At 42.3% G+C, this 16642-nt stretch overlaps 2 protein-coding genes across 2 annotated transcripts in view; one reads left to right on the forward strand and one right to left on the reverse strand.

Annotated features, from left to right (window-relative positions):
• TMEM54 (transmembrane protein 54) overlaps positions 1-11198 on the forward strand; it is a 31552-nt gene extending 20354 nt beyond the window's left edge. The window contains exons 3-6 of the mRNA XM_083173845.1: positions 3411-3470; positions 3614-3802; positions 3897-4025; positions 5332-11198. Coding sequence (XP_083029971.1) covers positions 3411-3470; positions 3614-3802; positions 3897-4025; positions 5332-5421 — 468 coding nt within the window. The 3' untranslated portion in view covers positions 5422-11198. The remainder of the gene's footprint in view (positions 1-3410; positions 3471-3613; positions 3803-3896; positions 4026-5331) is intronic.
• HPCA (hippocalcin) overlaps positions 418-16642 on the reverse strand; it is a 40260-nt gene continuing 24035 nt past the window's right edge. Inside the window, exons 2-4 of the mRNA XM_083173844.1 lie at positions 12511-12891; positions 8212-8317; positions 418-6953 (exon numbers count right to left, since the gene is read on the reverse strand). Coding sequence (XP_083029970.1) covers positions 6856-6953; positions 8212-8317; positions 12511-12888 — 582 coding nt within the window. The 5' untranslated portion in view covers positions 12889-12891 and the 3' untranslated portion in view covers positions 418-6855. The remainder of the gene's footprint in view (positions 6954-8211; positions 8318-12510; positions 12892-16642) is intronic.

Here is a 16642-nt window from a genome sequence, read left to right on the forward strand (position 1 = left end):
CAGGAGCTGATTGGCCGGTGATAAAGTACTAGGCACTTTATCACTTCTCTTCCCTTATCACTGCTTCATCCATATGCCCCTCAGTACCAGGAGTAACCCTAGTACCGAGCAGGGTCGTGGACACGGGATACCTGCCCGGGTCATGTCTGTTTTTCATGCGATAAAAGTACTGTAATGTTTGGTGAAGAAACACATGCTTGTTATTTTATGAATTAAAAGTTTTATTGAACCATTTTTTTTCCACAGATAAGTGCATTGCTCAGTGTAAAACAGACATCATTATTATTAACAGACCTTTAACCAACAGAGCTATTGTTTGTCATATGTGCAAATGAAAGAATTCCCATCCTGATGGGCTGGTGTCAGCGTGACATCAGAGTACATGAATGAATACTTAATATATAAATCAGAAGCAAGAAAAGTTAAAAGCCTTTAATATATATAAACATATATACAAAACAGAATGAAATGATCTCACATAACTACCTATTTAATAATATATAAATACTAGCCATGAGATTGTAGGAATGTACATAGAAGGAAAGACATCAAGTTGTAGGCAACACCAAAATGGGAACTTTGTGACAGATGTTTTCTGTGATGATATGAATTATCGGTCACCATCTGAAGAATATCCATTATCAGATCACATGCCCTAACACCAAATGGAAATTTGTCTTCAGTAGAATTTGGTGTTGTAGGTCATAGAAGAGTGCGCTGTTACAGAGAGGTACAGATGTGTCCTCATACATTGCTGCAGTCACGCCAAACTTCCCTTCTCAGAGTGTCAAGTTCAATGCGACTCAGCTTGCATCGAGTGCCTTTTTCCCAAATGGGAGTCTTAATTCATGTGACAAAATGACTTCACAGGATTGCACTCATTAATTTGATATGTGACAGACGGAGCCTGAATCTGTATGAAGTGCTACAATGCAATGGCTTTTTTCACACCAATTTCCGTGGTGCTTAGTTTACAATTCTTAAGGTCCATACACACTGGGTGATTATGCCCATCATGTATGCACAGCGATGACTGTCCATACTTGCTGTCCATGGGAGGGGCGGATGGCTTTGCATAGCTCAGCCGTTTTCCGGCGATGATCACCACTCACCACGGGGCTGTACACACTGGGTGGCTTTGAGCTGAAAGCCACTCAAACTTGGTGTTCTGAGCGACTGTCAACTCAAAATCGCCCAGAGTGTATGGGCCTTTAGACTGAGTCACATACAAGTGTTTCATATGAAATGAATCAATGCAGTCTTGTGAAGCAGTTTTGTTGCAACACACGGCACGGTGAAAAAGATGCTACATCGCTCGCCACTGCTCCCTTGCATGAATCGTCTCATACCACATGGCATATTGAGCGTAGGTGTATGCAGACATATCTGTATGGTTGGAAAGTTCTGCCCCCTAGAGGCCAGTTAACAAACAGCTGAACATGAAAGTGTGTGCTAGGAGACTGTGCAGGTCTGAATACAAACATTAGTGGCCTGCCTGGAATGCCTTGGGTATTTTCAGTGCACTTATACACAGGATCATTTGTGTGTGGAATAACATACTTCTAATGAAGAATGGTTTGTTGTCTATGAGAACCAAGTGATGGATCAATACTAGAAAGCAGTGCGTGATCATGTTTATACACATGACCAGGTATAACAAATAAGCATCCATATAGGTCCTTAAGCTGGGTACACATTAGATGGCCATTGGGAAATTTGTCTTTTTAAGCTTTTGAAATGAGAAATCGTCCACATTTTCTAATGTGTACGCACTACTGCACGCTCTCGTGTAACGTTCCTCACATCATCTCATCCAATGTGTACCCAGCACTACTGGCAACAACAATACAGCCGGCCAGGTTCTTCCTGACTGTATATGCACAACATTAAAGTCCCCAACAGGTAAAATGGCTGATTAAATCTTCTTTATATTTATGAATGCCTTATGTATTATAGCACCCACTCTTTTTTTGTGAGTAATTATTACTGACTGTACCACAATGTCATCTATTCTGTGGTTTGCTAAATCTTTGTGATGCTTCAGAATACATAAACATACCTCCCAACTTTGGATGTTCAACAGCCGGGACGCTGCTGCCTCGCGCCGAAATTTTCGGGGGCGTGGCCTATACCCGCGGCTCCCCCGCGAGGCCACGCCCCCATTTTGCCGCTATGGGGGCATGACCCAGAGGCTCTGTGAGCCTCTAGCCATGCCCCCAGCCCCCTGGCTGCGGGAATAGACGCTGTGCGCATGCGCACAGCGTTTATTCCCCGCTGCTTAGCAGCTGACAGGGGGGACTCCCAACAGCCCCCCCACACCGCGGGACACTGCCGCCCGCGGGTGGGACAGCGGGACAGGCCCTGACAATCGGGACTGTCGGGAGGTATGCATAAAAACTATTTTGAAAAATAAATAAATAATATATACACTGTGTATATGTATATATATATATATATATATATATATATATATACATACATACTATATATATGAAATCATTTTTATCTACTATAGAACCTTTTTTTTCTTGAATTCACACACCTTTCTGACAGAAATGATCATAATACCCTGCTTACTTTACACAAATAGAAAAAAATAAAAAAAAATAACTAAAACTCATAGTATAACTAAAAATGTAGGTGCCAAACAGATTGTATGAAGCCAGTGGAGTATAGTCAAAGTTCAGGGTAGACAGCAGACAAGATTAACCTCAGGCCTGGCCAAAATGTGGCTCTCTAGCTGTTGTGAAACTACAAGTCTCGCTATTAGGAAATGCTTAAACTGTTGCAGGGCATGCTGGGATGTGTAGTTTAACTAACTACAACTGGAGAACCAAAAGGCTAGCCGGGTCTGACCTACCTAGAAAAATCCTACTCCTATCATGTAAATTAAGAGACTATGGGGCCCATTTATCAATGATCGCGTTTACAATGCAATCTGGGTGGAATTGAGGGCTAGATGTATGAAACAGTAATAAAAGAGAAGTGATAAAGTACCTGGTACTTTATCACTGGCCAAGCAGCTTCTGACTGTTAAGTTACAGGCTGGGTTTAAATAGGAGCTGATTGGCCGGTGATAAAGTACCAGGCACTTTATCACTTCTCCTCCCTAATCACTGCTTCATACATCTACCCCTGAGACGGTTGTAGATGCATAGAAAATCTGGTAGCTGCAAAACTCAGCAACAGTATTTGATGCAATTGTTCACATTTGGCCTGAGCCAGATGTGGGTGGAGAATGCATCGCGGCTGCTTACTTGGAAGTAGCAGCGTCGCACAGATATGTTAATGCAGCAAGAGGTATCTGGTATAAGCAGACATTTCCTGCATGCATTTATGAATCTGCTATATTATTTTGAGAATTGTATAGGTGTGATGTATGACCAACTTTCTTTCTTTTTGTCTCACAGAGCATATCCTGTGGAATAGTGGCCATTGTCCTCTCACGCTTACTTGCACACACTACTTTGGTGAGAGAACATATAACGTTGGGTGCTATTTACATGTTGGCATTGGTAAAAATGAATGGGGTTTTGCCGCTTTTTCTACCCTTTTCATGTTTTAGTAAACGTATCCATGTTCATAAGTATTAACGGTGTGTCTTGTCTTGCAGCGTTGGTCAGCAGTGATTCTAAATATAATTAATGTGGTGCTCTCTGCTGCCTGCACGGTAGGCCTTGCTGTCTCAGTCATAATCACTGTGGCCAATGGAGGTCGTACATTACTGTCCTCATGTACGTTCACCAATCTGCAGCTTATACAGATTTCACATGAGTGCCCTTTCGATCCTACACGAATCTATGTAAGTAATGACAGATTATAGCACAACTGTTGTGTGAACACAGATTGCACACTATGGCCTACATGATGGCTACTTTCTTTTATATATATTTCAGAGCACTACACTAAGTCTGTGGGTGATTTCAGTATTGCTGGATGCTGTAGAGGTGGTATTCAGCGCACGCTGCTATTTTACTGTAATCCAGCTGATGAATGTCCGCCTGTGCCACAAGAGGAGAAGGAAAGTGAGTGCACATAATAGAAATGATAGGTTATGTGGAATAGACAAATGATTCTTTGTTCTTGCTTTTGTGCACTACCCTAAAGGAAACTTTATTCAGCAATGTCAATAAGCCCACAAGACTTGATCATTTAACTTGTTATTAATGGATAGATTTTTATATATACACCTGTTTTTTTTTTTTTTTCCTGTATTGGCCTATAAATGCTTTATTAAAAATGTAACCACTTATATTACGGATAAGTGCTTAAACATAATTAGTTTGTTTGCAGGGCTGTGCTTTTGTACACCCTCACCATGCCCCCTGCCCTCTATGCAGAGCCATACAGCTTAGTACTGGGGTAGCCAACTCCAGTCCTCGAGAGCTACCAACAGTTAATGTTTCCCGATCTCCTCACAGAATCACAAGTGACGTAATTAGCTCCACCTGTGGATTTTTTTAAAATGTGTCAGTCAGTAATGAGTGCACCTGTGCAGCAGCTAGGTTGTCTGGAAAATGTGCACTGTTGGTAGCTCTCGAGGACTGGAGTTGGCTGCCACTGGCTTAGTAGATATCTTGATGTGCTTAAGAATAGCGTAACATCACAACATCCTTAGTAGACTTTGCTGCAATTGCTAAAATGATCATCATTGACAATAAATAATTAAAACTTTAGACAAGCCTGGTTTGACCAAATTTTAGCCTTTGCCAATTACATGTGCTAATTTTTCAGCCAACAAAAACAGGCTGATGGTCATTATCAGGCTATCAAATTGCAGGCCATTTTTGTTGACTGGATAGGTCAGGTTTTCATGCTAAATATCCAGACCCGTGAGTTGTCGCTGAAAAACCAAGCTGATTATGTAGATTATGCTTTGCGTAATATATCAGGGGCTACTTGGACAGCCCCCAGCAAATCCATCATCTGTGGTAAATTACCACAGATAATTTGATATCCCCTCATATCATATACAAAATAAGTAAGGTTTATTATAAAGTTGTTTTTTTTTTTAAACAAGAAACCTGAATAGAGGATCCTTATATTTAATAGTAATTTAGGGTAACACAGTAGCATGTTTAATCACTCTGCCAAATGATTAATTAATAATTAATACAATTTCCAATGACAATAGATAATTGTTGTAAATTAGTCTAAATGACTCATTAATCAAGATTCTGATGCCTTAATGATGAGCCAACATTTTACAACAGAAGAGATCCTTGTCCCTCAGCTAATACCCTACACTTGTAAGCCCATGTAGATGACAGTGATTAGATGGTTAATTGGCAACTTGGAGCAAAGCAGTGTATTTCTCTCATTCTATTATAGGTCAGAATACAGATTCCTCAAGAAAAAGAATGTATGAATGCAGAACAAGAAGATCTGAATGGGAATGGCAGCCAAAGTGAGTGGCTTTGATACAAGGACTGTATATGGACTCGTCCCACTGGCTGCAGGCTAGATTACCAAACAATCCACAGGATTATACAGTTTAAATATCCAGCATTGAGGATCCTCCAGAAGAATATTTATGCAGCAGGACCCTATTTTTAGATGGTGCAGTGTAATGGCATGTTGGCTGTGTGGGTAAGATTTACATCATAATATGCTATATGGTACAAGCTGCATTTGGCACCAGTATTGTTTCTGCAGATCCAATGTGTGTTTATGGAGTATTAACATGGGTGCTGCCTGGAACATGCACTGAGTAGATCTACAGTACCTGGTATTCAGGACATGGACATTAACCTTCATTTTATACAGAAACGTCTACAGCAATGCACCTTTTCTGGGTATTTAACAGTGATAAAACGGTATGATTAAGGTCAATCTCTGAACAGAGAGTGTGTGTGTGTATGTATATATATATATATATATATGTATGTATATATATATATATATATATATATATATAAATAAATAAACAAGCTATGCTCATTGCAAAAATATAGCATTGATGGACTTTGGCTATAGTTTCCAGCAATACTGCTGAAATCCGCTGTGCAGGGCAAACACCCACTGGGAGAACGAGCGATTGACAAAAAACAAAAACACATGACCAGGCTATGTTCTCCGCATCCAGTTTGTTCAGGACGTACAGTCACATGAGCAAGATAATAGTATGTAATAATAACTATTCACTCAAATGCAGTGTAAACAGTTCGGTATGGCTGCAGTGTTCTGTGTGGATGTGCCATTTCAGTAAGATATAGTGTTCGCTTCCTTGCTTTATGGTCAACTACTAAACCAGCAGAAGGAGTGATACAGATCTGTGAGCTGGGAGTCAGTTCACATGTGTTGTTTTGCTCATAAACGCAGGAAATCAGTGGATGTACACATTTCTTAACCACAGAGGGACAAACACTAGTGTGGGAAGTGCAAATCTAGACAATATAATAATCTATAATCTACCCACCCCATACCCTAATAAATATATTAAATGTAACGTGCATAGTTACTCCCTGCATTAGTGCAACCAAACCCACTGCTGCTCCCTCGGAATAGCCCACTTTCTCCAGCAGGCTGTACTAAAGCAAAACAGCTGATGGCCAGTTATTTTACTTAGCAAAATACTGATATCGTGCAGTGTGTGTCTGGTCAAATTACACACTTCATAATGCCCACCCCACCCTTCCCTTGTGCCCATTTTCTCCATGCAACCCATGGTTTTTCCATATAATAAACATAATACGAGATTTAAGTAATAAATAAATAGGGGGTAGGAAGTGGGCTGATTGGTTGGCAGTGCAATCATGTCCATCTAATGCCCAAAAGGATTCTGGGACATGCCGCTGTGCAGAGGCGAGGCATTGCCACTGGAAGAAATTGAGATTTCCCAGGGTGCATCAAGGCTCAGAATTGTGAGGCCGTGCTGGGATCGCACTGCAGTAACCGTACAATAGATGGGTCACTCTTGGCACCTTTAATAAACTCCTCCAAGGATAGCTTACCTGAATGAAGCAAAACAAGAGATGAGAGGATAATAATAGTGCAGCAATATAGAGACAATTTAAATGGCCCTGTAAGGTTTGTGAACATGAACAGTTTCCATTTTATACAATATACAGGTATCCTGTTTGCATATACTCCGAATAACCCCAATAAGAAGCATTAACCTTTTGAGTGCCAAGTGAATTTGTCAAAATAGGTGTAAAAATTGGCAAGCAAACATCACAATGACCTGTAATGTTTATAGGAAATACAGATGGAGCCCCTCTCATTCTTGCTCAGCTCTCGCCAGAAAGTCCCCCTTTTCGAGAGCCAGCAGAGAGGGACTCCATCAGACTGGGACGCACGTGCGTCACAGTCTCTCGGCGGCGGGACCCTGCCCGTCGCAGGGTAGGGGGGTAAACCGGGACGGCGGTGGGGGCCGGCAATGGCGGCGAGCTCCATCTCTACGGGGCGCACGAGTGTCCCGTGCTTGTGCGCCCCCTGTCGATGGAAGCGCCAGCCCCTGCAAGAACGAGCGGCGCTCCATCTGTATAATCTTTTTTTACACATTGTGTGTTTTCATTTATATAACAATTGTGAGCGACGCTGGTATTTTTAGCGGATATTCTGAGTTGGCAATCAAAAGGTTAAATATTGTTGCACCCTAAAGTACATGTCAATGAAGTGTTCCTGCCTCAGTGTCACTCATGTTCCTGGTGGTTTCCTCGTATATTGCATCAGACAGATGCTGTGATATTGCAGGAAACTGAAATGAGCAGAAGTGATATTGAGGACAGCATAGACATAGAGCAATATGGTTAGGACGTACCAACCTCTTGTAGTACATCGTACCACACATTGCATCAATACTTATTGCATATGTACTAACATATGTGATTAAGAACGCATAGGGCAGCTCTCCCATTAGGAGCTGCACTTTACTATGAGCACGGGTCCTTGGATTTCTGGTTTTATGGCCCAGGAGTCCAATTGTGCTCACCCAGAAGGATACAAGGGATGCTGGGAAGAATACAGCACAGATACAGAAAGAAGCCCATAGGCTTCTATAGATTAGTACCAGGTTTTGCTGGCATTACCCTCAGCCTCAGCGTCCAGGCCTTAGTATATATGGGAAATGCAGCTAAGGCCACAAAACGGGCTTTTGAACACATTTTCCCATAGTGCATCCCTCCTTATATAAAATGTTCTGTCTCACAAACCTGACAGATACTTTTATGTCTAGTTAAGAAAGGACTTTGGTCTATGCTTCCAACTTACCATCATTATTTGTGTCCATCTGTCTGAATATTTTCTCTGTACGTTTCTCTGGAGTGGATTCGTCCTCTGGCATCTTCATTACAGAGGAAACCATCTTATAAATTGCCTGTAAAATAAACACAAATGTTGTAGTATGGATACTAAAAATCTTCTCCAAAGATCTTATTCTGCCCATACGCGATGAGCTCCATGAATTTTGGATTCGATCGCATTGCATCTAGTTTAAAACGCATGCAATATGCTAAAGCAGTGTGTGTTTTGAACTAGATGCGATGCAATCTAGTACAAAAAAGTACGTGCTGCACATACTTTTTGTACCTTGCGATATGATGCACGCGATATGATGTACACAATATGATGTATGTGGGAGCGCGCATCGCAAGGTAAAATAGCACCATGTAAGGGCACCTTTAGAAAGGTTTTTTTTTACACCTAGCTATAATAATGATAATCTATATTTGATCACTGTGGGTGATGAATAAGGTGTAAGCCATGGCTGGGCAACACCGGCCCTCCAGATGTTAATGAACTACACATCCCAGGATGCTTTGCATTAGTTTTGCTATGTGGCCATGCTGAAACTGCTGCAAGGCATCCTGGGATGTGTAGTTCATTAACATCTGGAGGGCCGGTGTTGCCCAGCCCTGGTGTAAGCTCTTAGTATAAACTACTCTGGTGTGCATGTTCTCACTACAGTTAGCAAAATAGGGGCAGAGGGCCTTGGAGAGTGATAAAGTGGAGAGTTAAAGAGCCAGCTCCTGTCATTGGTTTTCAAACACAGCCTGTAAAATGGCAATTAGGAGCTGACTGGCTGGTACACCGCTTAGTAGACCACCTAGTACACCTCCCCCTTATTCTTTTTAAATAAAGCTACATACAGCCTTGACATTCTACACTATGGATTTAGCAGCCACTGCAACCGTTCAGCAGCAAAGGAAAGTCATAAAATGTGGACAATAAAACATCATACAATGTAACAAACACTTTGGAATAAATGTATAAGTTTTATTATTACTATTAAACGTTTCAATCCAAACTCAGGAGTATATGAAAGGAATCATTAAGAATTCCTCCAAATTGTTTGAGAAAATATGGAACCCATGGTTATACCATCAACAAGCCCCTTCCCCTTTTGCAATGTGATAGTCTTCGCATTAAGTGACTTTTCCTAATGCTGCCCATACACTTATGCGATCAGACAGCTGCTGATTGGCTGAGAGAGCTCTCTCAGCGGCCTCAGCCAATCAGAGGGCCATCCAGCGTTTCAAAGTCATATGCTGCCACTGCTGAGTCCTGCCGCCTGACAGCTCCAGTTCCCAGCCAGGTATGTACCCCGCTCCCCACCAGCGCTCCTGTCCCGCTCCTCCGCCACTGCCAGCTCCGGTCCCCTGCCAATTGCATCTGAGCAATCGCATGTGGTTAAAAACCAATTCGATAAATATTATGTGCAGCACATAATATCTATCGATGCGACATTTGACGGCATGCCTGCACATCGAGTCGAATGTCCCCTTCAAAATGCATGCAATCATTAAATTTATCGGCCAGATGTGGCCGAAATCAAATGATTGCATGCAATATCTCACATATGTATGGGCAGCATTAGTCCTAATCTAGGAACCTCCATATAAGATTCACCCATCTTCACTCTCTTTCTCTTTATTTTCTTCTCTTCCCTTCCCACTGCCTTCTTATGGCCTGCTTAGTTGTTGTGTATGCCAGAATTCTTTCTTATGTATTACGATTAGAATAGATCATAGTATTTGTTTAACTTTGTATGGATCAGTTTCTATACTACTTCATTCTTATGATATTAAGGGGTGTATTCAATGTGGGATCCTGACAGTCAGAATCCCAGGATGTTTTCAGTCAGCTCACCTGCAACTCAACAAGTGGAATTCAATGTTCCACCTGCCGAGTGTTGAAAACTGGGCGCATTGGCGAAAATGGCTGCAGATTGTCGATAAATAGCAGTGAATTTGACATTCCACATCCGTTTCTGACACAACAGATCCGACTTGTTTTAGAGTCGGATCTGTTTTGCCAAAATCCGCCTTCAATGCTGACAGATACAGCAGCATTGAATAGGCGGCGGGCGCGATTTACGAATACTGCACTGAGACTTAAATTTTATGGGTCTTGTTGTTCAGTGTGAACTAACCAATTAAAAAAACTTTACTTGTGTATTATCACGGCACCCAAATAATTTTTTTGTACGTCGGTGCAGGGATCGCATCGCATGCAATTTGCGTGCGATGCAATGCGATGGTACTTGTTCAGTTTCACGGCACCCCTGCCCACGGATCGCATTGCATGCAATTTTAATGTGTGCGATGCAATGCGATTTAGTGGAATACACATCAAGTAATCCGCATCCGCTCGCCACGCATACGCTGTATGCTTAATCGCATTGCATCGCATGCAATTTACGTGCGATGCGATCCTGGGGCAGGGGTGCAGTGAAACTGAACAAGTATCATCGCATCGCACGCAAATTGCATGCGATGCGATCTCACTACGCTGAATAGGATACTACGTTAATTGCTTAATGGGCGCCGTGATAATACACAAGCACCAAAAAAAACGTATACATCCAAAAAGTTAGAAAAACAAAGCATGCAGGCATGGGATAACATTCCAGGTCAATGCATCACCACAGCAGTTTGGTTGCCTCTAATAAAAGATTTGGTTATGTACTATGATCTTCTTAAAAAAAAAAAAAAAACACTATTTCAAGCAGAAATGTACCTGTATATAATGTTTTATTTTCAATATAACTGAAAAGTGATGTAATGTCTCTGTATCAACAATCACACAGAGAAGCTTGCTGCAAAATGATGCTGCCACTAAGTTAAGTTGTTCAGCAGCCAGTAAGAGTGGCAGCTCATTGTATAATGTCATTTGTACATTTATCCTTCAAATGTTTAAAAAGATAAATGCGGGAAAGTATGTGTATTTTTGTATTTTTATTTTAGTACAGACATAATTCAGTGTAATGTTTTTAATAAAAATGTATCTATTGTGAATTATCAATTGTTACATGAACCATTTTTGGTTGTCATATTTATAGCTTGCCCCTGAGCATGCTGGGAGTCACAGCCTAAAATTGCTATATCTAATCATACAGTATTAATCCTTGCATCTTCAATATGCAGTCATATCGCACAGTCAACAGGTCGATCACTATTGGTCAACACATGAAGGGGTTATTCAGGTTGATTTGCAAGGCTGCAAATTCGCAGCCTTGCGAGTCCACCAAACCCCGCCCGGCGAACGACAGCCCCCCCCCCTCAAAGTGCGGCTTCGCCCGAACAGCTGCGAATGGATGTTTTGCATAAACATCCCTTCGCATGGCTCGGGTAACCTCCCACATCTTTCGATGGTCACCGACCATCGAATGATGTTTAGCGTGCACGCCTTTAAAAGTGACTTTACAGTCACTTACATTTGCGTGCACGCTGGCGTGGATATGGGCGGGCAGCTGACATCCGGTGATGTCAGCTACCCGCCCCCCACACTCGCGTCACTGCCTCATTACCATGAGAACACCCAGCGTTCTCATGGGAACGCCCATGGAACGCTGGGCGTTCCCATATGGTAATGGGGCAGCCCGGCACCCCCCGCCCATCTCCGCCCCCCCCCCCCCCCCCATGGGTGCGTGCACCTGGCGAACCGAAAGGTTTCCGTGGGTGCACGCACCATACGCCTGCACATGCACAGATACCCGCCAACATCGGTACTGCGCGCATTCTGAGATCTGAATAAGGCCCGAAAACTGTTGATATGGTCCACAGGTCGATGTGAGTTTTTCGTGATTTTTTGCTTTGTTAGAACATACTTGTTCTTACTTTACCATCCCAGTGGGCATAGAGGGAGAACATAAACGTGTTTGAAGCATGGCAAGCGCAGTGCACCATGTGAGGGGACGCGGTACAAACGGTGTCCATGTCAACATCTGCTGGCAGACACAAAAACACCTGAAAAACTCCTGTCAACCTTTTCTTGTATTGACCTTTTGCTTGTGTCGACCTAATGTATGTCGACATTTTGCCTGTTGACCAATAGTGGTCGATCTATTGTACGTCAACCTTATTATCCACACCCACATCTTCAAAAAGAAACTGAAAGAATAATAAAACCAAGCAAATATGAAGTACAAAATGTGTCCAATTCAACAAAGAATTAAATGTATATCAATTTGCTTTTTAGATTTTCTTTTGATTTAACAAATCTGAAAACACTGGAAATTATATAGTATTTTAGTATGCGCAGACCCACAGGTTTGCATTCCCCACTTGCCTGTACTATCTCCAGCATCTCATCGCGGCTGATGTAGCCATTCCCATCCAGGTCGTACATGCTGAACGCCCACTTCAGTTTCTGCTCTAACTTCCCTCTTGATGTGACACTCAGAGCAATGATAAACTCCCGGAAATCTATAGTCCCATCACCATTTGTGTCAAATGTACGGAAAACGTGCTCAGCAAACTTAGAGGCATCTCCATATGGGAAGAAGTTGGCATAGATCTTCTTGAACTCTTCTACATTAAGAATGCCGGAAGGACAATCCTTTAGGAAGCCTTTATACCACTCCTGCAGCTCATGATCCGAGAACTCTGTATTCTCCCGCAGATCTTGCAGCATCTCTGGACGAAGCTTGCTGTTCTGCTTCCCCATTGCCTGTACAATCCAAGGAATAAAAAAGAAATACATTTTAGACTTCCTTACACATAGACAGGGAGGAGAGATTTCACTGTTCTAGTTAACGTGTAGGTTGGGCAAATGGGATCATTACATATTTCGGTACTTGTTTCCTAGCAGGGCGCCCACTAAGCTATTTGCTTAGTGTGCTATTCTGCGTAGTGAAATCGCATCGCATGGCTTTTTGTGCCTTGCGATGTGTGCGATGCAATCTCAGTAGTTAATTTATTCACTGCACCCTGAGTGAAATCCCATCGCAGATTAGATGAGATCTCAGTAGTTCATATGGTAAAACACCTAAAACAGCACCACTCTCCACGAAGTGTGGCAAGCGCAGCGGAACGCATCCTCCGTCCTTTTCATACCCCCACTATCCACGTTGGCGTGGCGTTGATTTTATATAGTGTGGCGAGCGCAGCGAGCCACTAAGCCTGAAGCGTGGCGAGCGTCCGCTGATTGCTTTATATGTATTCCGCGTCCCCTCACGGGGCTCGCCACACTATATAAAATCAACTCCACGCCGACGTGGATAGTGGGGGTATGAAAAGGTCGGAGGATGCGTTCCGAGCCCGAAGCGTGGCAAGCGTAGCGAGCCCCGCGAGGTTACACGGATTACTTTACATGTATTCCGCGTCCGCTCGCCACGCTTCGGAATCAGTGGCTCGCTGCGCTAGCCACACTATAGGAAATCTGGGTGCCCTGCTAGGAAACAAGTAACCATTTTTCATTTTAAAAAATCCATTTGTACCTACACTGCAACAAGTTGTATGACATTAAGGATTAGATTTACTAAACAACAGATTTACAAAGCTGATGATGATCAGTGGCTTTGACTGATGCATTTAATAAGGGCAAAATTAAGTATCAACATGGTTTTTACATCAACAGTGTAGCCCCATGCACACTAGAGGATATTGTGAAAAATATCAGTCAGAAAGGGGCTAGCACACGCTGTTAACAATGACTTATGTTACATAGTAGTTAAGGCTGAATAAAGTCGTGCGTCCATCAAGTTCAACCTTCAAAAAATTTGTTCCATCCCTTATATAAACTGAAATCTGATTTAATTATTTACAGATTTTGGTTGTTATTTGTACCCTTGGATGTTTTTACCCAATAGATAATTGTCCAACCTTATTTCAGAAGAATTTATTGTCTCTGCCAACACCACCTCTTCAGGAGGAGAGTTCCACAATTTTACTGCCCTGACTGTAAAAAAGTTTTTTTTTGTTTTAAGGGTACAAAATCTTCTTTCCGCTAGTCTAAACTCATGCCCACATGTCCTAGAGTCCTTCCTCAAAGCAAAGAGGGTGCCTGTTCATTATATTGGTCCCTAATATATTTATAATCTTAAGCATGTCTCCCCTTAAACATCTCTTTTCTAGCGTAAACCATCCCAAATTGTCCAATCTGTCTACATAATTACATTTCTCCAACACTTTTATTAGCTTTGTTACTCCTTTTTGGACTTGTTCAAGTTCCATGATATCTTTTTTGTAGTGGGGGACCAGAATTGTACTCCATGTTCTAGGTGCGGTCTGACCAATGCTTTGTAAAGCGGCATAATTACATTTGCATCCCTAGACTCCTTCCCTTTTTTTATACATGCTAGTATCCTACTGGCCTTTTTAGTAGCTAGGTGACATTGAGCACTACACACCAGTTTGATGTCTATTTGAACTCTTAGATCCTTTTCCAATTCTGATTTACCCAATGACTCCATTTAGGTTATAACTAGCACACTGATTATGTCTCCCGAGATGCATAATCTTGCATTTATCCACATTGAACCTCATTTTCCACTTTTTTGGCCACTCATCAAGTTTTTTTAGATTGCTCTGAAGAATAGATACATCCATGAAAAGGTATAAAACGACAATTTTGACTGCGCCACAAGTAGCAAAAAAGGAATATATTAAAAAGAGGTCGCCAAACCTCTTATAGCTAGTAGAAAAACGGGGTAAAGGATATTCTCCTTAATTAGGCTCCTACCACTTTAACACGTAATTACAAGATGGGTATAATAAAAATAGTGGAACAAAATGATTGCCTGTTGCACACCGCGCTCACAACCTAAGGTGTGAATAACATGAGTTTACACACAATGTCCATTCTGTTCCCTTTTCTTTTCCCATATGTATTCTTATATGATTCAGGATCTTCCCTTCTCCTCGGCAGTTATATATGTAAAAGGAAAAAGAAGCCAAATTGTATAATATGTTTTGTAACGGTGATGCAGGTATTGACTGTAGGTAACATCATCCGAAATTTACGGTGGGAAAAACCAAGTTCCGAGTTCTGGGAACCTACATAGAAACCATTATATGTATGGTGTTGCAGCTGAACTCGTAAGTTAGGTACGCCCTACGTTTCCTTTTCTGTCACATTGGCCCTTATTCTGATCGGTGCGGATATATCCGCGTGCGTTCGGCCCGCCGATGTTTTGTGTCTGCGCATGTGCAGAGGCGTCTCTGCGCATGTGCGAGCGGGGCGTACGGCCAAATTCCGCATGATATGTGAACACTCCGAACAGGGGGTGGAGAGGGGCGTGAAGGGCTATTTGGGCTCATTACCATATGCATACGCCCCGCGTTTCATGGGAGTTCCCATGAAAACGCTGGGCGTACGTATGGTAATGCGGCCGTGACGCACGTGTAGGGGGCGGACATATGACATCGCCGGATGTAAGCTGCCCGCCCAGATCTCTGCTTTTGCACGGAAAAATGTCCGTGTGGTCTGAGGTTGCGGGTGCTGGTGGAGCACTCGGTCCTGCATTCGATGGTCTGCGACCATCGAATGATGGGGGAGGTTCCCTTAGATGGAGGAGGCGTATTCCGTGAAAAATACACGTGCGGTCCATTCGGACAGCTTCTTACCGCATACGGACGGAGTTGGCGATCCGTATGGAAGGCGGGGTTTCGCACGCACGGTCCTGGCCGCATAATCGGCTCCGGCCGCACCGATCAGAATAAGGGCCATTGAGTGGTGATCCTGGTGGCTGCGGGTGCATTATGAAGTAAAGATACCCTTATGTAAGGATAAATATTTAGAACAACGGGAGTCTGGGTACGCGAATATATCTAAGTCTAAGAAAAAATATACCTTTATAGGAAGAACGTCCATCACCCTGGCGTGAGTACGGTATGCCATTTATTTGAGCAAAATAATACAGAATTTTTGGTGTAAATTCTATTTCACCGTTACGAAACATATTATACAATTTGGCTTCTTTTTTCTTTCACATATCTAACTGATCCTGAATCGTATAAGAATACATATTGGAAAGGGAACATAAAGGACTTCATGTGTAAACTCGTGTTATTCACCCCTTGATTGTGAGTGCAGTGAGCGACAGACGATCATTTTGTCCCACTATTTTTATTATATCCATCTTATAGTTACGTGTTAAAGTGGTAGGAGCGCAATTAAGTAGATACATCCATGTCTGCTCTAATTACTCTGCTCAGTTTTGCGTCATTAGCAAAGATTGAGACTGATTATACCCACCCCAATATCATTAATGAATATATTAAATAAAATAGGCCCTAGCACTGAAACCTGTGTCACTCCACTTAGTACAGGTATCATATTTGAAACTGCATCATTTGCAACCACTCTCTGGGATAGATATATGAAGCAGTGATAAGGGAGGAGAAGTGATAAAGTGTTTGGTACTTTATCACCGGCCAATCAGCACCTAACTGTCCCTTTTCAAACCCAGCCTGTAACT

This window comes from Crinia signifera, chromosome 2, assembly GCF_055691185.1.
Source record: "Crinia signifera chromosome 2, ASM5569118v1, whole genome shotgun sequence".
In the NCBI taxonomy this organism is placed as follows: domain Eukaryota; kingdom Metazoa; phylum Chordata; class Amphibia; order Anura; family Myobatrachidae; genus Crinia; species Crinia signifera.